This window comes from Typha angustifolia, chromosome 3, assembly GCF_048772165.1.
Source record: "Typha angustifolia cultivar Huaian chromosome 3, ASM4877216v1, whole genome shotgun sequence".
In the NCBI taxonomy this organism is placed as follows: Eukaryota; Viridiplantae; Streptophyta; class Magnoliopsida; order Poales; family Typhaceae; genus Typha; species Typha angustifolia.
In genome coordinates, this window is record NC_133241.1 from 5,633,187 (window position 1) to 5,660,238 (window position 27,052).

The 27,052-nt window shown below is 34.8% G+C and overlaps 1 protein-coding gene across 2 annotated transcripts; it reads right to left on the reverse strand.

The window, feature by feature from the left end:
* Positions 1-284: 284 nt before the first annotated feature.
* Positions 285-27,052, reverse strand: LOC140780185 (uncharacterized). 2 transcript variants are annotated; one of them, XM_073125585.1, is made up of 20 exons: positions 26,841-27,052; positions 26,661-26,747; positions 26,173-26,241; positions 25,633-25,765; positions 25,496-25,542; positions 24,391-24,477; positions 20,804-20,865; positions 18,527-18,569; positions 18,307-18,387; positions 18,096-18,212; positions 17,266-17,371; positions 13,180-13,243; positions 10,680-10,722; positions 5,885-6,133; positions 5,648-5,809; positions 5,160-5,276; positions 2,467-2,619; positions 1,479-1,565; positions 705-773; positions 285-614 (listed from the first exon to the last, which is right to left on the reverse strand). In XM_073125585.1, the coding sequence occupies exons 1-20, from the start codon at positions 26,970-26,972 to the stop codon at positions 507-509; spliced, it is 2,016 nt and encodes a 671-aa protein (XP_072981686.1). In that variant the 5' UTR covers positions 26,973-27,052; the 3' UTR covers positions 285-506. The 2 variants fall into 2 exon arrangements, with proteins under 2 accessions (XP_072981686.1, XP_072981687.1); XM_073125586.1 differs by lacking the exons at positions 5,648-5,809; positions 5,885-6,133.

Below are 27,052 nucleotides of genomic sequence, written 5' to 3' on the forward strand. Positions count from 1 at the left end.
TCTATAACTAAAAAATATTAACGGATAACCAAAGAAGGGGTTTCAAAATGACTAAAATTATCGATATTTTAGTAGCAAATTTTAACTATTTATGTAATTTAGGCTTATCTCCGAAATATTTTAGTAATTTAATTAATAGAAAAAAAAAGGGTAAGATAACAGATTATATATTTTTTATAATCACAAAATAGATAAAATATAGGGTGTAATTTAGAAATTTCCTCAGATATAACTCTTTGATTATAACAATATAAGATCTAAAAACAAAAGTCCACTCTTCCACATCCATCCTAATGTAATTAGATTGGCAAAATAACCATTTTAAAGTATAAAATTAAATTAATCCTACGACTACAAATAGAGAAGAAGCATTTAGAAAATATAAAATTCCACAACACTAGACCTGGATTTGATGCCAGGGATGGCAAACAGTCTCCAACCAAAATTGCTAATAACATGAACAAATATTCAGCTATAATAATTATGAACAAGGGGAAAGAACAAGACTACTTCTGTGGAATCTTCTGTTTGGTTTTCTTATTTCCCTTCTTTCTGGAACTTGTTTCTGCTGTTTCTTCTTCTTCAGCCTTTTGTTCTGCCTCCAGTATGGCAAGCTACAAACAAAGTGAAACAAATAACAGTAAACAAGCGTATCCATAATCAAACGATGCCTAGAGATCCAAAAATTTGTCACAAATAATCACCTCATCTAGAATCGGCTTAAGCTCCTTGTACCGAGCTTCAGCAAGATCGAAACCATCTTTCCGTAGTTCCTGGTATTCCAAAGTTAACATAAAGCAAATTTGTAGTCAAAATTCACATCCTTGCCCAAAAACCGGGCTCGCCACATATAGCAGAAGAGAAATTCTACGGTCATTCCTCATATGCTTAACTGTGGTACATTGGTAGAAAATAATAGATCACTTGTGTACCACTCATAAATATTATTCACAAATCAGGTTTGCTATTTCTTTCCCTTAATCATAAATTAAAAGGGCTTATGAATGGAAAGAAGTAGATAATAGGACAGTTGTGGCAAGTAGGTGGTAATACAATAATTGGCATAGGAACAAGTAGTTCGAGAGTAATTCAGGAGAGGGAACAATAGAGATGAAGTGTTGAGATGGCAACTCAGTGAGTTTATCATTTTCAGAGGAAGAGGTAAGTTTATTGATGAAGTGGCAGCCTTATACCATTTGAAGGATCAAAAGAATTTAAGTAAATCTAGAATGTATAATGATGATCAACTAGGAATGTAGTCATTATGATGGACTGAACGAAGAATAGGGACCTACCATTACCACATGATTATGTCGCAATTGCCATTACAGCCTTAAAAGGAGAAAAATATAGAAATGTGAATATGCTACCACTTTGAAATATAGTATTAGAAAGCTAAATGAAACCTAAGCAGAATATATTGATATATGCATGAGATATATGCATGAAGTGTAAACAAGTTTAAAGTTTAAACTGACCTTTCCAGTATGTTGAGTATGCTCATGAGCAGCCATCTGCCAGTATATATTTGTTCGTCTATAGAAATCTCTCAATGATTCTCCAGGCTTCGGATATTGAAAAATCAGAAGTTAGACAAGTTCATGAGCTGGATGAGTGGGTGATACACCCATATTAAACATCAGCAATCATATCAATAGTTCACAACTAAAGATTCTAATTAATGAGTTAACAACTATAGCACCAGATTCACAGTATTTTAATCATTGTACCTTCAAGCTTAAAGGCAGGTCATTGTTGAATAAAGATTAGGAAATACTTGCTCACACTTAAGACTGTTCTCCTAGTGCAAAACATCTAGCAGTATTGAGATCTCTCATCAGGGTCAAAAGCAGCTCCAATATCAACCAACCTTTATTCATTATCAATTTTTGCAGGGCGCTGTTTACTATAAAGCATAGGCATGAGGATATCTAATAACAATGGTGGTAGAAATAATCAAATAGCACAAATAATTTTGCCTTCTAGCTCAAAATGTCAAAGTTGTCAAGATAAGTAAATATGAACTTGTTTCTGCTTAATGTGAATATCAATAAATATTGAGCTATGCAAGAAAAACTAGTTCAAAGAAAAAGCTACTGTACTCAGTTGGCATATAGAAACACTTTTTGAGGAAAGGATGGGTTTGCTAGACACCAGTTAGAACGAGAATTAACAGAATCTTTTCAGATGAAAAAATCTGGAGAAATCAAGAATCTTGGATCTTAACTTTGGCAAGCTAGAAGTTTCTCAAAAATACTTTGGCATGCTAGAAAGGAAAAGACAAAAATGGAGTGACTATAATTCCAAATTACAATTGACCAAGGAATTATTCTAACATATAAAAGGCTAACGCATTTTCATTCTCAACGAATGAATAAAACTTCCAGAGAATCTGTTAAGAAAAGTTAAGATAGAAAAACATAAAATTAATATGATATGTTACAGTAATCCAGGAAATAGAATCACCATAGGAGTCCTTTGAGAATCTGAAAGGCCAAGAGTGACCCTGATCTGTTCTATCCTTGCACGTTTCTCTTTTCTGCGCAAATTCTTTTTCTCACCCTTTAATAAAGAAACAGCAGTGCCGATATCAAGAGCCCCTTCACCATCCTCCTCTGACTGTTATAGCAAGGCAACAAAAAGAACCAAATAAATAATTTGCTTAATAGGAGCACGAACAAAACATAGTTACAAGTTGCAACCGGAGGTTAGTTATCAGATACAGGAAATATGACTGGAAAAGCTCTTGCTCAAGAAAATGAGAAATAAGAAAAGATTCAATGAGTATAAGTAAGCAGCTCTAAAAGTTTCTTCCCAAGAATGTCTTGACTGTGTAGTGAAACATGAATCCTCAAACTTTAGCTGACTTGTACACATTTCAACACAGCTACAGGAAGATGAAGTGATTCTAAAACAACTCAAGTTATGTAGTAGGTGAAGAAAATTCAACTCACTACCTTCAATTAGAAGCATTGCCAACAACATTAGTTTCTCTCTATCACATATAACATCAGATCATCCATTTATAAACTTTTTTATAGTTTATATTACAATTTTATTCTACCCTTTCTTGTCATAACCCTACAATCAGCATATCCACTGTTCTGTTTGCTTGTGTTAGCAAGTACATATTTCTTCCTAATTCATTATGTTATGTATCAAACTGGAAAACGCAATCAGCGCATGACACTTCCACCTACACAGGATCTTGGGAGGGGAGCGGACATGTACACAACCTTATCCTCATTAAATTTCATCGATTGCTTTCTTAGCTTGTTATCTCTAAATGTTTCCAAAATTGCCATGTCCTCATATATTTACTACACTTTTAACATGATCTTTTCACTATAAATATCAATCTCTTATCCTTATGTTACATCTTCTAGTCTTTCTTCTCATACAATTATGATTTTGCTTATGTGCTTAACTGTAGGCCCAACAGAAATGTCCCGATTCATTTTGAGACGAAAAGATAGTGAACAGAAAACAATAAATCTTCATAAAAGGTTGTTGTAGCATGGATAGTTACATCAGCATTTTAGTTTAAAAATATCTTAATTTTTTCTTGTTTACTCTTAAAGGTTAAAAGACAAAAGCATTGTTTGTCTGAGCTACAGTTGAATTGTTCGTCTGAGCTACAGTTTTATTAATGGTAAAGTCGTTATTCTAAAACTACAATTCCATAATAAGATTCAATCATAAATACCTCCTAATTAGACATCTTCCCTCTTAAACCCCAGTTAGGCAGGAGCCTCATGCACTTGAACCCTCTATGTAATTATCTATGTACCAATATAATCTTATAGGGAATGGAGGTCTAGAGCTTTATTCCAATTCACTTAACAAAGAAGGTGACGCCAGGTAGCTAGTGGAGGAGGAAAGAATGTGGAATTGATGGACTCTCAGTCAAGCATTTAGACACCCTGATGAATTCATGGCCCTAAAGCAAAGTCTGCCAATGAGTTTAAACACCTCCTGTTTGTTTTCTTTCCTTATGTGAGTAATTCGATTGGGAGACTATTGATATGTTGTTTTACTTGACCTTGGCAAGCAATAAAGTATCTTCTCTTTCTCTCTTCTCTCAAGTTGGTCAAACTAGCTAGGGGGCTTCTCTTTTTGTCCATTAAACTACTATGGTATTGCTTGATATGACCCATCAGGTCAGAACCTATCACAATCTTTCCATATAACTTGATGCAAGCAGGGGCAAGGATCGGCATGCTAGTGAGATGAGTCGTCTCAATTAGGCATCTTCCCACCCTAAATCCTACACAGGCGGGAGCCTTCTGCACTCAAACACCACTTATGTAAGTACCCATGCATCCATATAATCTTCCCATGGATCTTGATTTAGGCAAAGGCGAGGATTGGCATGCTAGTGGGATGGATCTTAGTTAGGCATCCGCACAATATGCACAAAGCAGGACACCCACATGCCAAAAGATATGCATCAGTTCGAGACAGTTTAGCTCAAGTTGACACTGCATCAACAAGTCAATGTGGTTGGCACTGCTTCAAATGGAGCAGCATGAGGAGGAACATGGCAGCAATGTAATGATATAACCATGTATAAGAACACAAAGCACCAATACGATAGTACCTACATATGTTGCACAACCTAGGTAGGGGTGTCTTTCTTTCTTATTTTGACTACTAAACTAATTCTTCTTATAGAGCTAACAGAGAAACAAGGTCCATATAGTCGATCCCAAATATTTGGGATTCATAGCTTGTTTTTTTCTTTTGTGTGAATTTAGGTATACTTAGGGCTCTAGTAAATTCAGGACAGCTTCAGAAGGTTGTTAATTTATTTTGTAGCATTGGATAGTGATCCTTACAAACATGGTTCATAACCATTGGCAATCTATTGATCTATGCTTGTCGTACAATATCTTTAATTGATTTCTCCTTCATTAATTCAAGACAGTTCCTGAAGGTTGTTAAATTATTTTTAGTACTGGGCAGTGACTCTCATAAACATGGTTCATGACCGGTGATCTACTGATTTATGCTTCTCATGCAATATAGTTTACCTACTTTGCATAAGGAAACTGATACCTTCTTTATTAGGTAAAATTCAACCTCAAGAAAAGTGACCATGAAGAAAATAATGATACTGCCACCAAAAAAGCATTATAAGCATTGAATGTATAGGTTACCCCCTTATCGTCATCATCACTTTCATTACTACTGCTTCCACTGTTGCTTTCTTCATCTTCAGTATCATCATCATCATCCTCATCCTCAGAAACTTCTTGCCATTCAGATTCCGAGGCCTGCAAATTTAGTAGCTAGAGTTCAGATGTGGAAGAGCCTAAATAATAATACTGTAACTATAACAGAGGACGCATACTCTGATGTAGGAACAATGAAAACACTAGAAAGAAAAAGAAGTGTTATAACATGGAAAGCTCATATCTAAAAGAAATAAAAAGATTTCATCTGCAGCTATGTTCCCTGTTTCTGATGGTCCTGTTAGCAGTTTCCAACAAAGCTTTTTCCTAAAACTAATTCAAAGGCTAATAAATGGCAAAGTAATGGCACACAGTGTGAAGTTAATTGTGCAGTCTATCATCAAAAGGAGTTCTGACAAATTAAAATAATGCAACACATAGATCAATATAACATCTCAGACTATGCAAAGAACCTGTATTATGCACTTCCATTCATCTAGTTTACTCAGGTTCAATGAATAAAGATCATCAAGTGTAATCTCTCGGTCTTTAACTTCCATTGTTCCTCCATATAAGTAGAGCATATCTTTTCCAACGACCATGCAAGAATTGATGCGCCCGCAAGGTTTCACTGTCTATAGAGTTATTGAATGGTCAGTAGGAAGAAGAAAAAGATATAGATAAACCTTGAAAAAGTTTATACAGCAAACCTCTGATGACTTGCTTTCTTGCTTATTAGCCGAATCATCGATAAGCCCCTGAACCTTTGGATCAGAGACCTTGATTGATTCAACATGGTTAAAGGATAGATTCTTGCTCATGTGATGAGAAACTTCTTGAACACCACATTGCATGTCAACAACATCACAATCTATACTATCATCCCCTTCATTTGCTACAGACATCTCTATATCACCTTGACTATCCTTTGATGGTTCGCTTCTCTTCAATCCTTTTAACTATGAGTCAGTAACAAAACATTCAAAATTAGACTAAAGCAAAATACTACAAATCTTGTATTGAATGTTAAAATTAAAACTTCAAAGTACTTCAATAATAAAGGTAGCAAAATAATACACTAGATATTTTAAAAAACTGTTTTCAGATGTGTTAACTTTGATGGCCTTTGTTTAACCTAGGGTCTTCAGTAAGCACATTAGGAAATATGCATATTTGCAAATTGAACTCCACCAAGCATAGTCATTTGCATAAAAAATCAAAATGCCCAATAGCTTAACCTTTTATAGTAATGGCAAGTTAACATAAAAGCAAAACAAGCCTCATAAAATCTCTATTATTTAATATATATAGAACCTCCACCCATTTAACTCTATTCTACTTCTTGAGTTCATCAAAATATCTCAAGACTATAAATGAAGAGTGTTAGGATATAAAATATAAAAACCATCATCCTAAGTTTTTAAAGTAATTAAAAAGTTAACATCCTATAAGGAATAATAAGCTGCACAATTCTTATAATTATATGGCAGTGCCTAGAGTTCAACTCAAATTGGACAAGATTCCAACAAAAAAGTTGAATTTTAATCAACTGGCTATCGATCAGACATTAACCCACCCAAGGCTCTGAATATCAGTATCAACTACTAAAAACAATGATACATATCGACTGTATTAGCCATAAATACTAGCATTATCGATTGCTATAGGCTGTTATAACATCAAGCTCTTTTAAATCAAAGTTCTCAGTATTGGGATCAGGATAGGGATCAGTATCAACCGTTCGAAAAAACGATACGTATCAACCACTCGTATCGGATCGGACTATTTTTTAATTACGTAAAATTATAAATATTATTTATAAAAGCATAAAAATTTCTAAAAATTTTGAAAAAATGAGAGAAAATAAGAAAAATCAAAATTACTCATATATGAAGCCTAAAAACTTAAAAAATGTATTAACTTACTTAAAATTCAAAATTTTGATGAATATCGAGCTCTCTCTCCCCTCTCGCCTCTCAAAATTCAAAACTTACTCAAAAATTACTCACATTGACAAGGTTCTCATTTTTTCTTTATTTCTTCCCCCCTCTCTCTCCCTTTCCCCTCTCTCTCAGACTCTCAGCAATTGGTATTGTTGTTTCACCGCAACAACAATAGAGGTCATCAGATCTACTCAGTGCAAAAAGAGAAAAAAAGGGAATGAGAGGAATTAAAAACTAAAAAAAAATAATAATAACTCATCTGACGTTGTTGGATCTTCGTCGAAGAATGTCGTGGGAGGTCGAGGTCATGATAGATCTACTCGGTCACCAGTGGAAGTGAGAAAAAAGAGAAAAAAAGAAAGAAAAAGAGAGAGAAAGAAAAGAGAGAGAAAAGAGAGAAAGAGAGGCAGAAGGGGTCCGAGTCAGATCCCACCCATTCTCGCCAATTTCAGGTTGGATCAGCCGATCCCGTCCAAAACGGATCAGGTTTCAGCCAGGATCGAGATTGGCTGAAACTAGGAACCTTGTTTTAAATTAAATAAAAATGATATAAGGTATAGAAATTTTTTCTAAAATATAGTAAAATAATAGGAAAAATAAGAGACTTCAAATTACTCACTTAAAGTAGTGATCTTATGGAGAAAGTTAGATGCCGGCTCAGACCACCATCTGCCAGCAATGGTCGTAACCACATTTGCTTAGTAAAGGTAGTGTGAAGGTCCTACATGAAAAATCTAGAGAGGTGAGGAGCAAGGTTATAAAACTCGGTATTACAATCCGAATCAGTCGTTCGAAAAAACAATACATATAGGTCGTGTCGGCCACTCATATCGAATCGGACTATTTTTTAATTATGTAAATTCTAAATATTATTTAAAAATTTATAAAATTTAGAAATAATAAGGATTACTCACATATGAAGCCTAACTTAAAAATAATACCCCTCTCTAATTTTTTTTTAAATTTTTTTTTCTTCTATATTCCTTTCTCTTTCCCTCTCTTGAGATACAACTAAAAAGTATCCTATTTAAAATAAATAATTTTAATTATCCAATATGGTGGGATACAAGAGGGACGCGTTTTTGAATTATTTTGGTTAAACGGGTCGGGTATGCAATTAAAATTGGTTCAAAACCCATAAATCTGCTAACCAATCCGTTAACATTTAACTAATAACATTAATCTAAACCTAACCCGTGTTCATTAAGCTCTCTTGTTCCTCTCCCTCTCGTGACTTAGCCAGCAATTTTTGGTTGTCCTTCCTCCTACACACCGGCAATAAAGGCCTCCCCCCTCCCTCACGCGCCAGCGATGAAAGCTTCCTCCCTCTCACACGAGACGGCGACGACCTCCCTTCGTTCCTTCCGCACGTCAGTGACAAAAAACCTTTCTCCCTCCCTCATGTGCCAACAACGAAAAGCCTTCTTACCTCCTTCACGCACCGACAACAAAGGCCTTCCTCCCTCCCTCGTGCACTAGTGACGAAAGTTTCCTCCCATCGCACGCGACAGCTCCCTCACGCGACGGTGACTCCCTCGACAGTGACTCCCACATGCGATGGCAACTCCTAGTGACTGAGATACCCTACTTTATCTCATCTCTCACACACCAGTGACGAAATTTTTCTTTCTCTCTATCAAGTGATATTAGAATTTGCGGTTTTTAATTTTTTTCTCATATTGTTCTTAGGATGTAAAATTAGATCATTGTGATCCTAATTGCTACTAAATAACTAATTTAGGATGATTATGGTCACTGGTAAATGCTATTGATTTTTGTTTCTCTCCATCTTTGATATGAGAATTTGGGATTTTTTTTCTAAAGGAACTTATAATATCAAATTAGCTCACTATGATCCTAATTGCTACTAAATGACTAATTTAGGATGCTATTTAAGCATTTGTGCTCACTGCTCCAGTGCTCTGCCTCATTGCCATGTTTTAGAAATTAATTGATGTTTTCTTTGAGAAAGCATGTTGTATTAATGATCAATGTACTCACTGTGATACTGTGATCGTTGTTTTGTTTTATTGTTGTATTGTATCATTGTATTAAAAAAAATTCGGCTCAATTATCATAGAAAATGGCTAGTGCTAGTGCTTCTACTAACAGTATGAGTTCCACCAACAAAGTTATAGATGATAATTGTCCTATTTGGAAGTATGTGACCAAGTTGGAGAATATGGGAAAAAAAAAGAGGGCATACTAAATTTCAATGTAATTATTGTATGTGATTCATACAATAATTCTCATTTTAGGGGTGAAGCACATTTGTTGAGATTATCAGGGTGTGGAATCAAATCTTGCCCTAAAATTAATAGTAAACATCTTAATGAGATGAAATGAGTAATGAAAGAGGCTGAGTTGAGAATAAATTTTTTTATGGCTAGACTGATATCCTTATCATAATCAATTCGACCACCCTTATCATCTTTATGAGAGATTTTTGAACCTAGAAAAGTATGGCTACTAGAGACACATCTTTGGAGAAGTCTTTCAACTTAGTTACTCGCAATTAATTAAATTACAAAATTACTAGAATGTTTTATTCATGAGGATTACCTTTTCATTTTGCTAGAATCCATATTACATAAGGGTCATATCAGTTTGTAGCTAACAATAAAATATCTGATCTTTTATCTCCTGGATATAATTTATTGAGAACTACATTGCTCCTACAAGAGAGGGCAAACATTAAAAGATTGTTGGATTCTATCAAAAGCACTTGGATGAAAAAATGTGTTACCCTAAGTGTGATAGTTGGACAGATGCACACAAAAGGCCTCTTATTAACTTTTCGACTGTCCTTGAATATGGTCCTATGCTTTTGAAAGATGTTAACTATGAAGGGAAATATAAAGATAAATTTTATATCTAAATTGATCATCAATATAATTGAAGAGGTTGGTCATTCGATTTTAAAATATACTAAATTTAATGAATGACAGCTGGAAGGTCTTGCGCACCCACAAGATGCATACACTATACAATACCCTAGCCCTCCACATGTCATGATCGTCTTAAAACACTGACTATATTAAGAATATAGCTTAGCACATATCTTCATATGAACCTACATAATTTCCCAGTGATTTAACAATAAAAAAAAGTAGTAAAGAACTGACATGTGGATGCATTGGAAAAAATTATTTTTTTTCGAGGGAAGAAATAATACAACGGCCATATTGCTAATTTCTTCTCATTTCATCACCTTTATATATAGAAGTCTTGGATGTTTAGCAAAAGGATTAGCTATGAAGTAGGACTCATAAACGACATGCACCATAGTAGTATAGTTATGCAATAGTGCAAACATATGTGACAGCCACCAATTTTAATTTATGCATATAATCACATTTCAGGAACTAATTCCTCATACCACTTAAAGGTGAATTTAAGAGAATAAACCATTGACTTAAAGATTTTGTTCCTATGAACAAAGGGAATATTGTTTTGGGCACATGCATTCAAAATTGAAGTATTAGATAAGCTATGTACATCATAAAAAAAAAATCTAAATAAATTATCACATGCTAAAATAACAGTAGGCTCACTATATTACCTTGTCTTTGGTAGATTTATCCTTCCGCAGCTCCAAAGGATACCTAAGATTGCATACAAGAAAATAAGTTCATGTAAATAAACAGAATGCTGATATTTGCAAGAAGATGACACACGTTTCAAGTCATGTAACTCATAACCTCATATAGATATGAAACAACACAATAGTAGAAGCTTTTTCAAGTCATTAGTCTCTCATTTGTAGTATGGCGATTATCATTCCTTCACATCATTACTTTATTTACCATAGTTAATGTTTAAAAAATATGCATCAAATTTTCTTGTGCACATATTCAACTATATTATCACTTCATAGAATAGGTTAATGAGTGGTTGTGTTTTGCTATCATGTATTTACCGTATTTGGGCGACGTTTATCTCATGCCATAGAAAATTCATTTCTTATGTGCTATTCTCCATTATGACTGACTTTGTAAATAGGAAGGCATGTTCAGTTCTTTGCTAATACTTTTCTTCCCCTTCTCTTTTGAGAAACAATACCTCACTATCTCAAGATTTCTTCAACCACGTAATTCCTTTGGTATCATGTTTACTCCTATTATGATGATTTGGCTACTACAATGTACCCAACCACCACTGCCGTTTAGTTTCCTAGTAAAATATCACTGATCAATACATTTCCGCAAATTATCAACAAGATATTTTGAAGTTTGGTGGCTTTGTTTCAAGTAAATTTGACCATATATCTAGTCTATCGCAACCACAAAACCTGTACAAACTTTGGCAGCATAGGTATAGCCACAAGCATCAAGTTCATACTAGTTGTCAGCCTATTATAAATGATCCAAAATATTATGTAATCATGTTATAATATGTTTCGCAGGTTCACTAATCTAGCCAAGCTACCAGCTAAAACATCAGATACACTATTTAACTTCTATAATCATATCTTTAGCTCCACTATGTAAAAGATCTGTCTGTTTTGTGAGACTATTCCCAGGTAAAACTATAAAATTTAAAGTTCTCACAGACTGTAACCATGCAGGTGTTGAAATTGAGGGATAACAGTAGTTACACCTTTTTAGTGAACTAGGATAAATGATAAAAGTGACTTTTTTTGTTTTTTTAAGTACAGAAGTTTGCCCCTAGCCTATTTGTCCCAAAAAGTAAGTTTTTTGGAACTCTAGGAAATAAAAAGGGATAAAGCTACTATATAACCCCTTTCCAAACACAGCTAAGGAGTAGTCTAGATAACCCAAGGATAGTCGTGCCGGTTGGCAAGGACACCTTCCAAAACACAACCTAGTCTAGACAACCCAAGGATGGCCACACCGATGATGAAACGACACCCAGCATAGGGTGCACCCATGTTAGGTTATGCCGACTCGTGCTGCCCAGCATTAGTTGAGATTTAATGGACCACAATACATGCCACCTAAAACCCATTAAAGGTTAATATTGGCAGCCACTTTACCAAATAAAAAATGTTGAAATAAGAGAAGAGAGGAAAAAGAAAGAGAAATATAGGAGATTAAGTAGGAATTTAAGCTTTTTTTCCTCAAATCCCAATAAAAGATAAATTTTTCTTTCATTGTCTTAAGTATTTCCTATGTTTTACACTTAAAAAACTAATTTGGGGTGTAGAAATAATAAATCTACTTAAATTTGTTAGATCTATTATTTGTAAGATTAAGGAAAACAAATTTGTAAGATTTCTCTACATAGATCTAGCATTTTGGTGCTAGATCTATGAAAATTACTCTTGAAAATGTATGATCAAAAGAAAATTTTAATTTACCCCAATTTTACCCCAAATTTCAAAAAAAAAAAAATTAATATGTCAAATTCATTGAAATTGAATTGAAACTGGTATAAAATATTGATGTAAACCCAAAATTCATAACTTTTAGCTAAAATTTCAGCATAATTAGAAATTATTGCTTTTTCTTAAATTGCTTGAATTGTTTTCACAACCTACATGTGGCTATAGACCTGACAGGGTACTGGCATGTGCCAGTAACATAATAATCCTTGAGATAACCTAAATAAACCCAAGAAATCCCAAATTCAATTTTACCCAACATAAGTTGAAAGGCTGATGGAACCTAGTTTGACTTGATGTAGGTTAAACCAATTGTCCTTTCCACCAAATTAATCTATAGTTCAGTCCCATCATTGAGGCATTGAGTCAATTGAACCACATGTGGACCACATAAAATTGTTAGACAAATTTTACATGTACTAGTCAGCTTCTCAGTTATTTCATCCTATTACACAAAGAAATACATTGGAATGTCTGAAGTAAATGTACTGCTGTAAATGTTAACAAGTAGCTATTTTTTTATTGCTCCTTTCAATTATAATGCAGATGCACACTATTCTTTCTTTCAGTTGATGGCACCTTCATCCTTTTGGTTTGCATATCTTTTAAATATTTCCAGATAAAAGAAAACTGAAGTGCAGTACAGTAAAAGCAGAAATAGTTATCATAATCTGGTCAATTTTGAAATCTGGAAAGAAATATATGAGACAGAGCATACCATCGATGACTATCTAACTGGAAGCCGTATAACTCATTCATAAACAAACTCATCAGGAGATCGCCTGCAAAATAAAAGCAGGAGGTAAAAAAGAAACATAAACTATAGCAAGGAAACAGATATGAAGCACCAGCAAGAACCCACTGAATATTGAATATCAAGCACAAGAAGCTCGCTTGAAAGCATATTGAGCATTAATGGCAGTAGGCAGAAAGATTAATTGTCAATTGGGTTAAATGTATTGTGAAACTCACAATGTAGATTAGTGGTAAAATATTCGTAAACTAATTAAAATTTGAACTTCACTTTTTGCTCTGCACAACTACTGATAAAATATTTCCAAAACTACTTGGTTACACCAAACTCAGAACTCAAAACTCAATATATACCAAGATAACAGAATCACAAGTTTTTAACAATTATCACATGAAGGAAACAACTAAACAGAAAAGAGCACATCATCATTAAATTAACTTTGTGATTATAAAACAATGAATCAGTACAGTAAGACAACAAAGGCAACTTCACAGATGATCCTGAGGTCAATCTGCCTCGCCTACATAAGAATCTATCCAGATGTTTAATGAAATGATTTCAAGTTAGATGATATTCGTGTTTTTCTATTGTTAGATGTTGCCAAGAGGATAATAATTACTTGTGAAATCCAAGTTTCCATATTTAATGTTCCATTTTTTGGTTTTAGCTTTTCTGGTTGATTTTACATGGTCACTGATTTATATATTTGGTTTTTTACATATTTGGCATTAAAAACTTTGGATAATTATACTAAGACCTCATGAACTATTCATTTCCACATGCAACCCTTTATCCTTTTTTTGTATACTTTGACCCTGACGGTATTAACAAGAAAATGCTAAATTATCATTTTGCCCTCAACTTTCTATCTTTCTTTGCTCTAAAATAAGAGTAAAATGATCTCTATAGAGTCTAAAATTGGTCAATCATGTGACTCACATGTAATTTTTTGACAAAAAAATTTAATAAAAACCAATGAAAGGGGCATTTCAAAGTTTTTCATAGTTAAAGAGTTAATATGTCATGAAAAACAAATTAAGGGGCCTAGGGTCTATGTGGAATGGACAACAGTTCAGAGGTTTTAAGCAAGGTTCCGAATTTGGCTGCTCCCGATCCACCCTTAAACTAGTTTCAGTGGGGTATCAACTGAATTAGCCAATACCTGATCCAGATCGGCCAAAGCAACTCAATAAAAGACTCGTCTATCTCTCAAAGCACACCTTGACGAAGTCCTCCAATGCCGATTCGTCAAAATAGAAGTCCGGCAAGCTTTTCCCCCAACAGAACTAGTGACACCGCACTCAACCTTTTTCACTCTTTTCATTTTTGTTTATTTTTCTATATCTCCTCTCTCCGGCAACCTCCCCACTTCTCTCTCTCCCTCTCTCCTTTTCGCTCTTCCTCTTCTCTCTTCTTCTTTGCTCAGCAAGAGAGAGAGAGAGCTGGGGGGAAGAGAGTGTAAAAACCCAGAATTTCGAATACAAATAAGAAATTAGAGATAATCAATTAGATAATGATGTATTTAGTTTTATCCTTTATATTTTAGGATTTGGATTAATTTTTTTAGGTATATCTTTAACTAAGAAAGATATTAGAATCCTTATCCTAATAAGACTCTCATTATATTTTTTTTTAACTATAAAAAGGAGAGGCCTAGAAGAAAACCCGAAAGAGAGAGAGAGGAGTTGAGATAAAGGGTTGGGGACCGAGAGGAAAAAAAAGGAAAAAGGGCGTTGGTATTGTAGCACCGACGAATAAAAATATAAAATAGAAGGGTCATCTCCTACTTCCTCTTCTTAATATTTTCTACTTCCTTACCTTATCGAAGTCACCATCATCGGATCTAGACATTGAGGAGTCACGAGAGTGAGAGAACAATACCAAAAGCATCGCAGGTGGTGATTTTGCCTTTCTTAGCATATGGAGTAGAGATTGCAGTCATTTAATTTAGACTCAGATAAATAGGATCATTCACTTATTTATTTGATTTATTCCTCTTGTACTTCGTGCTTTTTATCAGATCACATAATTCAGTGTGCAAATACATTATTATATTTCTATGTGCAAAATGTTTGATTCAGTACATTGTTATAGTTCATGAAAATAGTAAACTTTAATAATTGTGAATATCAATGGAAAAACATAACGAATATTTGTTATCACTTTGTGAACAAACACAGGCTAGATATTCTTCGTGCATATCCCCATGTGACTCAAGTTTACCTTAAAGTCAAAAAAACAGACCTATACCTGATCAGCATATGATCCATTTAGGTGATCCTAGTGCGATTAAGAAACCTTGAAGTCTAAGGAATAGACATATACCTGATTAGTACATAATCCATTCAGGTGACTCTGACGTGATTAGATAACAATGTAGGGGACAGATCTATTCCTGATAAATATATGATCCATTTAAGTGACTCTAGCGCAGTTAAAGAACAGTCTCAAACTATATCAGAAATCTCTCTGAGGTAATTCTAATCTTTCTCTATAGTTAATGAAAGAGACAGGTTTCGTTTATCATATAGTAACACCTCTTGGTTACTCTTAGAGAAAAAGATAGGATGCGTTTATCACATAGTGACACCTTCTAGTGACCTTAACTGAATTAACTATAAAAAAATAACTTGAGCACATTTTATGGTAACTTTTAGTTGATATGGATCCTCGAACACAATCTTAATTGAGACATATGACATTAATATTAATATTGAGATAAATTCAGCATATTGACACGAAGCATGTTATCAATTATGATTTACGTTATTATTACCTATGCTGTTATTATTATTGTTGTTAAGAACATGCTTAATGAAATTATTATTTGATATCGCTGGATTTAGATTTTATTTGGCTTTTGAGTGGATTCTACTCATTAAGCTCATGGTATCCCTCTTCTAATTTTAAGTTCTGGTTAACGTGGCACTTGAGCGAGATGCACTGGGACCCACCTTCACTTAAGATTTTACTATTTTATCAATCGGCTATATTAGACATTTTATTCTAAACCATCTGTTATTTTAGTTTGATTAGAGACAAATTAGTAATGACATTGGTCTTTTTATTATTAAATTATATTTATTAGAGTTAGTTGTTCATAATTAAATTCTTGTCATTTTGAGACTTCAAAAAATATTAGTTAAGGCTTTTTGTATCTCATGTGTATTGAGATACATGACTAAATCGTGATTCTAATTTTGGATCGTGAGAGAGAGAGAGATAAGAAGAGTGGAAGAGAAGACTGTGAGAGACAGAGAGCGAAAGAGAGAAAGAGAGTGATATTTTTTTACACCTGTCAAAGAGAGGGTGTGAGTTTTTTTCTTTTAATTTTTAAACTTAATATTTGAGTAATTTCTTTTTTATTTTTGTTATTTTTAGTTTTCAAGATATTTTTCTGTTATTTAAATAATTTGTTAGACTTTTATGTAAAATATAGTCTAATACCGAAATACAATATTGGCGGCCAAAACAGACAATGCGTATCATTTTTCTTTTTTTTTCTTTTTCTTTGTACTCTTTTTTTTAACTTTTGGTGGCTGATCCCAATCCTAATCCTTATATTCCAAAACCTTGGTTTAAATGTAACTATCCCTAAAAACTATCAAATATCATGTTCCATTACACTCCTTAATATGTTATAATTGCTATGAAATTATTGAACCCTTTTTTAAATGCCAATATGGTTAATTTTACATGAAATATCAGGAAATATTCCTAATACAATCCTTAAAATCCCTAATAAAATATATTAATTAGAACCTTGTTCACATGGATGGCATTAAATTATTATATTTAACTACCTCAATCTCTGACCACTCACATACATGTCTACTAATCCAAATCAGCAAAACAGACTATCCTAAATACAATGTTTATGTCAACATTTGTAAAGCAATGACAAAAATACAAAGTACAGGAAAATGAAATGGAATGGAATCACATTAGGATGCAATATATCAAACAAAACGAAATGTGTAAGGCCAGAATATATACCAAAGACGATTTACTATAAAAGTAGCACATAGATCAGCAAAATGTGCAACTAACCTTCAGCTTCCATATCAACAACACCGCCAAAGAGGACAGCCCTTTTCTTATGGACACACATAGAAAAACCAGCACGGGGTCCAGGAGGCATTCCACTCTTCTTAACCTATTCATAAAAAGGAAGTAACATAGAAAAGCTTAAAGAGGAAAGCTAACGTAGAAAAGGTTAAAGAGGAAAGCAAATAGAGCACTCAGATAGGATGTAAGCCAAAATAAATAACAAAATCAATATTAAAATGGTTGAAGACCACTATGATTCATTGAGTATCTAACGAAGAACAACATGATATCAAAGTAAGAGGTCTTGAGCTCAAATCTAGTCAGGTCTACTTTGCCATTTAAGAAACAAAAAAAATCTCCACCCATTTACATCAAGTCCAATATTTGGGCCTATCAAAAAATGTCGCAAGCCTAAAAGTGAGAAAGACTATTATAAAATAAAAGATAAAAATCACCATTCTCTCACTTAAGTTTTTAGAGTAGCTAGTCAATTAACAGAAACCAAGAAAGACATCACGGAGGAAAATAGGTATGACTATTTATCTCAAGATTAGTCACCTCCAATATAAAAAGTGGAAACTTTAATATTCATATATTGCAAGACATGTAAAAGCACAAAGCAAGCATCAGAATACAAGGAAATATTGAGAAGCCCTTGATAAAGAAAAGAACACAGAGTCACTTATATGATGGAACATCAACAGAAAATTAAGCCTAATCTACTAATTCAAATTAGTGCGAACCATCAAAAGAAATGGTCACTTCCGAAGTTAAATTCTTGGAAATGAAATCTTCTATCATACATAAGTGAAACTTTAGGGAGGGAAGACCTTGTTCCATTCCCAATTACGAGGATCAAGAGACCACAAGTCTGAATGAACTATTCCTTTCTCTGACCCATTTTTATCAGATGCAACTTCTTTGGAATAGCCACCATATAGAAATATCTGCCCACGTTCAATGAAAGCAAATATAGTTTACTATCAGATAGTGCAAATTAGAACAATAACTGTAAAAATGAAAATGCAGAAGGTAACTTACTTCATCTTGGAAAACAAAAAGCTGAAAACCACTTCTAGCACTAGGCCAAAGGCATCCAGGCGTTGGTTTTATCTCTTGCCACTACAATTAGATGCACATATATTTAAATAAAAGAAGCAAACTAAGGGTAAACCAGAATTACCTAGTAGTGTAAGTTGGTAACACATATATAACAGTTATTTAATTCCTTTAGTATTACTAGAGGCAAGTATATGCTCACCTTGAACTGATCCAGGTCAAAAATATGTAGATCATTATAGTACCTGAAGAAAATAGTAAATAAGCCTATTATCTCATATATAATGAAAAAGTGAAGGAAAATTCTGTGCACCAAAGTGAAATAATTTCTCATAGTCAAATAAAATTCCTAAAAAATTGACACAGCTATAAAATAATAAAACCATCCAGTAAATGTCAAAGCCTTAGCCGTAATACACGTGCTGAGAAATCAGCCATGCATTGCTCTAGCCAGATTATACAAGCTCAATCATAAGGGAAGCAAGTACATACCACAACAGCTTTAGCAAATACAAATATGGGTATTCGACTACAAATATGGGTATTCGACTACATGTAAACATATACAGACACAGAAACACATCCATGCATATATATGGATGGATGGCAATGCATAAAAGCAAGAGATGAAAACTCTACAGCCAACTGAAGTATTCTTTGCATGAAAAAGAGACAAATTTATTTGCATGCGTACCAAGACATCTACTGTTGTAACTGTTAAACAAACTCTGCATGTCTGCAGGTAGTGTAATGAAGTTGAAGTCTCAACTACAATCTAGAGTCTAGACAATACGTTACCATGTTCTCTATAAATCAAGGACAAGGATACAGATACGGCATGATACGGGTACTCCGATGTAACAAATCTTGAAAAACAAGGATATAGTACACCAAAAATATGTAGTTTTTAACTTTTTATACATATGAGCCTAGAAACATGAAATATGCACTTGTTTATGCTTGTATTTCATTAGTGCAGGAATTGTTGTTTATAACAAGTGATAGAATCTATGCAAGCACATCTCCAACTTATTCATCAATAACACTAATCAATTTGAAATAAAGTGCTAGTTACTAATATCAAGAGCAAACAAGAGAATTAGATCTATGAGTAATGTGACAGCAAAGCTAACCAACTTATTCACATCAATTAGTTTATTATCTTGTCCTTTCTACGACCAATTGTTATCCAATATTTGCTTAGTAGCCTTGGATTGTGCTAGACAACCCATTGACCCAAACAAGGTCTGAAAAATTGGGATTAGGATTGAGATTGGTCTTCTGAAAAAACGATATGAATCAGCCGTATTGGCCGTTTGGATGGGATCGAACTTTTTTAATTACATAAATTCTAAATATTATTTTAAAATGCAGAAAAATTTCTTAAAATTTAGAAAAAAAATGATAAAAATAAGAAAATAAAGAAAAAAAACTATGGTGCAATAAAAACTAAAAAGAAGAAGAGATTAGAACGAAAGCGAGTGAAAGAAACCCAAACAAAAGAAAAAAAAAATAAGGTCTAGTGAAGAAGAAGAAGAAGAAGAAGAAGAAGAGAAGAAAATGAGATAGATGGAAGAAATGAAGAAATTAAGAGAGAAATAAAGAAATAAAATTAAAAAATTACATATCAGAGTTCATCGGAGTTAGAATTGCATCACCGGAGTTCACCAGAGCTAGATCTCCATAAGAAAAACAATGGCTATATAGTAAGGAGAGAAAGAGAGAAAGAAAGTAAAAGAGAGAGAGTGAGAAGGAGTGCAAGAGAGAATGAAAGAGACAGAGTTCAGATCGAGCCTAGATCAGGATCAGCCGATCCTACAAACGATGGACCAAAAAGCTTAAACTATTAAATAATGAATCAATAATGTATATCATAACTTTAGCACAACTCTTCATCTGTAGCATCTAACAATGTAAGTGGACAGATAATAAATAACAGGATATGCGGCCCCCCAAACCAAAATAGAATAAATATTAGAAAATAGGGAACAAAAACATATCGATGAGGTTTAAACTCATGACCTCTAGAAAAACTACTTTTGTTGCCATATTAGATAACCATTTGACCTAGAAGCTTATTGCTATTAAGCAATGGATCAATAATGCATATCATGTCTTGATTGCCTTAGTATTATGCTATCTACATTCAAATAAGGCTAGATAATGGAAGTATTTGTGCCTCTCAGTATGCTCTACCTTGTTGACCTAGAGAATATCTAGTACGATGGATTCTCCCTATAAGATTCTGGTGTCTTCTCAACTATATTTCTATTGTTTTCTGGTTTAGAAAATCAATTAAATAACATAATGTATCTACACTGGGCTTGTTCCATTTGTATCCATTTCATTCATCAGCATGTATACCTGCAAGAAAATATGGTGTCTAGGAAGATGTGAATAGCATTCAAACTAATGGCTACAATTCGTAAAAATGATCATAAACCATCCAACTTTAATTAGGTCAAATCAGATCACAAACCTTACTTCTCTTAGAGTGTCATAAAATCCACCAAAAACAATGATTTTATGCTTGTACAATACCTGACAACAGAAGAAGTTATAAGGGTGAGAATAACAACAAATGCAATAAGCTAAAATTTGCAATATTGGAAGCATTTACCGATTTACGAACATATATTCAAACTAGGGCTGTCAAAAAAGCTCGCCAAGCTTGTGAGCTCGACTCAAGCTAGCTCGAATAGGTTATATATATATATATGATACACTTTGCTGGAGTCTTTTCTTATTGTACTAGTTATTTATTTCAGAAAAAATAAGGTTTCTATATATCATGTTCGAACGCAGGAGGGGGCGTGCTCGAATGCAGGAGAGGGTGCGTTCGAACACCCTTGCGAATGTCTGCAAGCATTCACATCGACAGAGAACGCAAACTGTGCGTTTGAATATGCTCAGCCACGTTCGAACGCCTGCATACGTTCGCAACGACAAATAACGCAATTTGTGCGTTCGAACGCGATCGACCCCGTTCAAACGTGATCGACGAGAATCCACTATTTCTAGGATTAATAATTAACAATTTTTGTTTGTTTGGTTAGCCTCTTAAAGTATGGATAGCAACTAAAAATATTATAATGAATGAATCTTGATTTCTATCTCCTTCTATCTTCTTTACCCTAATCTTCCTTCCCCTTCCTTCAAGCCCTAGCCGTGCGCTATCTTGACGTCGGTATTCTTCTAACCTCTCTCATTTGTCGAGTCTTCCCTCCTTTTTGGGATCTCGGCCACTTCTCCCCCTTCATCCTTATCCCTTAAGCTTCATAAACCATCCACCCTCATCTCCACTATCATCCCTAACCTTATCATCACCTCCGCCCATCACCACCACCATCACCCCCACTCTTGCGTATTTTCATCCCAGTTGTGATCCGAACTATGAAGGGCGTAAACACCAAAAACGTAGATCAAAAAGTTACGGATCAACTACCCCTAGTTTCATAATTTTCTGACTACAAGAAAATACCTAGTGAATATTTTCCCTCAGTTGCGCAGACGGCTTTCCTACAACCGATCCAGATATTGAAGAGGATATTCCGTTCCTATCAATTGTATCAGAGCCCGACGGAGATGGTCAATGGAGGATGAGGAGGCCGACGTCAAGCCCAACGCCAATGGAGGTCGCCAAAAGAGATTGGAAGAGATGGTTGATGGAGGAGGAGGAGGAGGCCGACAGAGAGGAGGTGGCGGCGGCGGCTTGCTAATGGAGGCCAACGAAGAGGGAGGAGGTGACGACAGCTTGCCGATGGAGGCCGACGGAGAGGGAGAAGGTGGCAGCGGCTTGCCGATGGAGGCTGACGAAGAGGGAGATGGCAGTGGCTTGTCGATGGAGGCCGACGAAGAAGAGGTGGCAAGGGCTTGCCGATGGAGGCCGACAGAGAGGAGTTGGTCGGATGGGTGAGGGTGGGGTGAGGGCAGGAGCAATAGGTGAGGGTGGGCAGGTCGGGTGGGGTGAAGGCTATAGGTGGTGGTCTGGTGGATGAGGGTGAGGGTGATGTCCTGATGGGTGAGGGTGATGAGTGCCTATCGAGCTTATCAACCCTATCGAGCCTATCGAGCCGAGCCTAAGTGAGTCGACTCCAGCTCAAATTCAACTAGATATTAATTTCAAGCCGGTTTTAGCGGCTCGGGCTTGGCTCAGCTCTGACCAAGCCGAGCTGAACTCGAGCTTCAGCCGAGCCAAGCTCGAGCCAAGGCCAAGCCGCTCATCAAGCCTAATAGCCCTACATAGTTGTAAGACAGTTTTTACTAATCCAGCCGATCTGGGTTTGAATTCTACCAACTAAATGCTATTTTTTTCATAAAAACTCTTAGACGTTAGTCACATATTAGAACCAACCCATGTAAGCCCATTAAGCCTACGAGCTGTCGAGCCAAGCTCAAGCCTCGTTGAGCTGAAAACAAGACAAGCCAAGTCGAGCCGAACTTTTCCAACTCGAATCCAGCTCGAGCTTGAGCTGAGCTGAGATTTTCTTCCTCTCAAGCCGAGCCGAGCTAGGCCCAGCTCACTCAAGCTCGGCTCATTTACACCCAGTAATTCATATCATGGTAAAATAAATTGAATAGGAATACAAGGCATATATTTGCCAAAGGGGGTTGGTGTTTGAAGATATAAATCAAGCTAAAAATATACATACTAATGGACAGATATGCACAGATCATAATGAAAGACTATTGTGGAGTGTAATCTAAGCTTTAGTATATAACTGTATATGTATTATACAAAAACCAATATGTTCAGGAAGCATTTTGCATCACAATATTTTTTTTATCATTATCACCTAAACAACATATTTTGAGGCCAAAGAGGGTTCTGACAAAAGTTCACCACTGCCTTTTTCAAATTTTGTTTCTTTATCTTATTCCATTACTCTGTGCCAATTTCAAACATTGGGAATCGGACAAAGGTGAAAAAGAAACTCTTTTTTTTTCCTTTCATGGAATAGATTTTCTCTTGTAGCTAAGGTTTTAATGTCCCCTCTGCATCTTCGCCCCCATGAAAAGCTGCACCCAAACACATTTTTTATGTTTTGAATTCTAAACTCTGAAGGAAGCTGTACAGCATTTAATGAAACAATATGACAGCTTCAATCAAACACGGAAACAAATGAAGAGAAGTCAATGCAGAATAGACCCTTACTTTCTTAAGATCTATTTAAACCCTACATGCAACAAAAAGGAAAGAAATTCTTTCTACTCTTTTAGCAACTTTCTTTAAGGAGTAAACTTTCATTAATTTAATGTAAGAAATCATGCATACTAAACAAAGGCTAAATATATCAACTTATTCATGTTAAATTTAACATAAAACAGAGAAAATTGAAGATGAAATGGACAAATGGTACATATTCGGCATATAGTATATTTATTGGTTAGAGAAATATGTCTCAAGTAGCGATTGACATTTGATAACCGAATTTTACATTGACAGACCAACAAGAAAAACAATCAAATTACAGGCATTCAATTTCTCATGCATCAAACTTGAAAGTTGAAATATTTTGGTTTCTAAAAGCACTATCAAATATTAAAGTATTCAGTGTCTGGTATCACTTAATCAGTTCTACATTTTTTTCCTTTCCTCTAAATGATGCATTTGCTGAGTAGATGTGTGTGCATGGGTAGAGCCACATTACACCTAACAGGGAAGATGTCTTCCCTAGACATTAGAAATTAAACAAATATTAATTAAGGTTCCACTGTTTTTTACTATATTATTTGAGAGGAACAATAATTAGCCTCCTCTAGAGTTCACTTTGTAAGCTGCACACCATTTGCTCCCCAGTAAAAGGAAATTGTGGCTCTGCCCCAACTTCTATAGTTGTGTCCCTAATGTTAAATAGCTTGGTTTTCTAGACTTCAGATAGTCATATCCAGTATGCTCTATTTGTAGCTCGAAAATTAGCTGTAGATTCAACACCGACGAAATCTAGGATCTTCGACATACAAAATTGCATGGAGATCAAAAAAATTCTAGAGTACAAAATCTGTCATCTTTATGTATTCATAATTCATTACTATATAATTTTGAGACAAAAATATACAACATACCATCCGGTGTCCTGAACGTGCACTGGGACATCCTTTTATAAGTAGTTGTTCCCACTGATTTGTTTTGAGATCTAACATCCAAAAATCCTGAAATTTAATCAACAAGAACATTATGGTGGGGAGAAGAAGTCGTATCATAACCATTAACATTTAACAAACTACATAGATTTCATAAACAACTCATCATCACAATTCATAAATGGAACACCTTTCAAACAAGATAGACAGGTCCTCAATGAAAAGGTCAGTCAGAAAATGAGATGTAGTTATGTAGTTCTGTTATCAGAAATGATATCCAAGCTATCTTAGAATATCTAAAAATCAACAGAAGTGATTTCCCACAAGAACAAACTTATGCCATTTAACTTATTAGTTATTACCGTTCAATTCTTTCAATCAAAAGATTTAAATAACAAATATGAAATGTAATAAAATAGGGCTCATATAATACCTTGTACAAAATTTCATTACAAGCAGCTACAGTTACATGCAAACTCTAATTATGTTAATGCTATAAAATCACCTAGCTGCCCACCAGACCACCACAACTAAGCGCCTTACATGGTCAGCTGACTTGGGATGGGGGGGCTTTATAACTGTAACAATTACAATGGCTCAAGTTTGGTTGCATAGATACATACGCGATGGGCAATTAAGTAATTCTACAAGCATGTTTAGATTGATCTAACATATTACTACATATAAGTGATAAATGGAGTCTAGGTATCCTCAAGCTTACATTAAAATACACCTATTCCAATTGGAAATGGTTTATGGTTTAGTTTTAAAGGCTAGAACATGACAATTCTCAAAAGGGTCAAAATATAAACCATAAACTATTCCAGAAAGGATTGAACTACAACCTACATTAGTAATCAAGTACAAGTGTTGGCACAAAGAATGTTTCATCTAGTAATAAGTTATACTTCAAATACAAGACTTGTGTTCTATTACAAGACTGCATATGCAGTACTTTTTTCTTTATTCAAGAACAAATTTGGATGTAGTTGCCATTTCATGTTTTCCAGAAAACAATGATGACCAACCAAGCAATAGCAAAAAAATGAGGATGACAAAAATTAAAATAATGAGTCAGCGTTAGTACCTTATAATGATGGAAGCGTTCCTGATTTGGGGAAGTAAATTCACCTCCTAAAAGTTTAAGAAAACAATTAAGTATAATCCTTCATCAATGTGTAATAGTTACATAAAATGCATATAAACTAAGCTGAAGTTGCCTACCAAATATGTACAAATGATTTTTCCATGCAACTGCTTGGTGAGCACTACGAGGTGGTGGACTATTAGGGCTTGATATTAACTTCCACTCATTTTTTTCGACATCATAGCGATAAAGATCACCATAAACAAAAGTCTGCATAAACAAGCCTGTCAACTTCCATTTTTCAAGAATTCGAGCTATATAAGATTCAGGATAAGCGTAATTAGTTATAAATAGAGAAATTTGCAAAGATAAAATGATTAGTATCATCAGGAACAAATTAGCTATTTAGCCATAATCAATTAATCACCAAGGACATTGAGTCTTTGAGATTACTCAAAAGGCCAAAGCAGTCCAACCAATCAGAAGAAAAATACAGAACATATTATAGTTGAAGCATATTAAAGAAAAGTGAAGATTTATTCTTTGTCAAAATAAAGGAATGTAAATTGGTAGAAAAAAGATCTGCCTATACTAGGGAAGAAAACGGCAATTAAAAAGATACACCAACAAAAGCAAACAAATTATTCAACAAAATAATCAAGGATTATCATTCTCACCTTATTCCCATTGTAGAATTCTCCACCATATAGAATCAACTCAGAGTCTCTCAAAGGATTAATGGTAAGCTACAATGCAGAAAAGGTATTAGGTCTGACTGAAAAACATATCTCAACCTTAATACAACACACTACATTAGTTAATAGGAGCATAAGACTTTGTGCAAAAAGAAACAATTGCACAATGCCATCCACTCAAATCAACTTGAAGTGAATAAGCAGACTCAAGTTAAACTATCACACACACCTGACCGTAACAATACAAACTTCAGAACTACCACGTACTTACCAGAATTGTAATTCACCATACCCACAGCCCACCGAGAAAGATCAGAAAGATAAAGAAGAAAAGTTAATGTATTATAATCAATACTTTGCTTTCACTGCCAATCAGTCTCCAGATAGCATTCCCACTAAATCGATATATATATACGAACTATTACAAGTTGCTTCATTTAGCGTATTTAATTCTCTATGGGACAATTTACCGAACAGTTAGACCGCGGAGAAGGTGCTGGGACGTTTTCCTCGATGTGGATTTCCTTCTTCTTAGCCTCTTCTTTCTGGATACTTTTCTGCACCAACAAAAAAGAAAGCAACTTTAGCATCAGAAACGAGTGATTCATCAAGAAATCCAAAATTTAGGGAGTTGATAGATGAGAGATTACGAGGATGGCGTCGATGTCGTCCTCTTCGGAGACCTTCTTGCTCTCCCTTCGAGCTCTCTTTTCCTCGGCCTTGGCCGTCTTCCTCTCCGTCTTCTCCTTTCCCTTTCCGGGCTTCTTCGTCTTCTTCCCCATCTCCTCTTCGCTTCCCTCCTTCCAAGTGCCCTTCGCAACTCAAGGCGCCGTCTTCGGCCAACAGGAGAAAACGGCGTTGG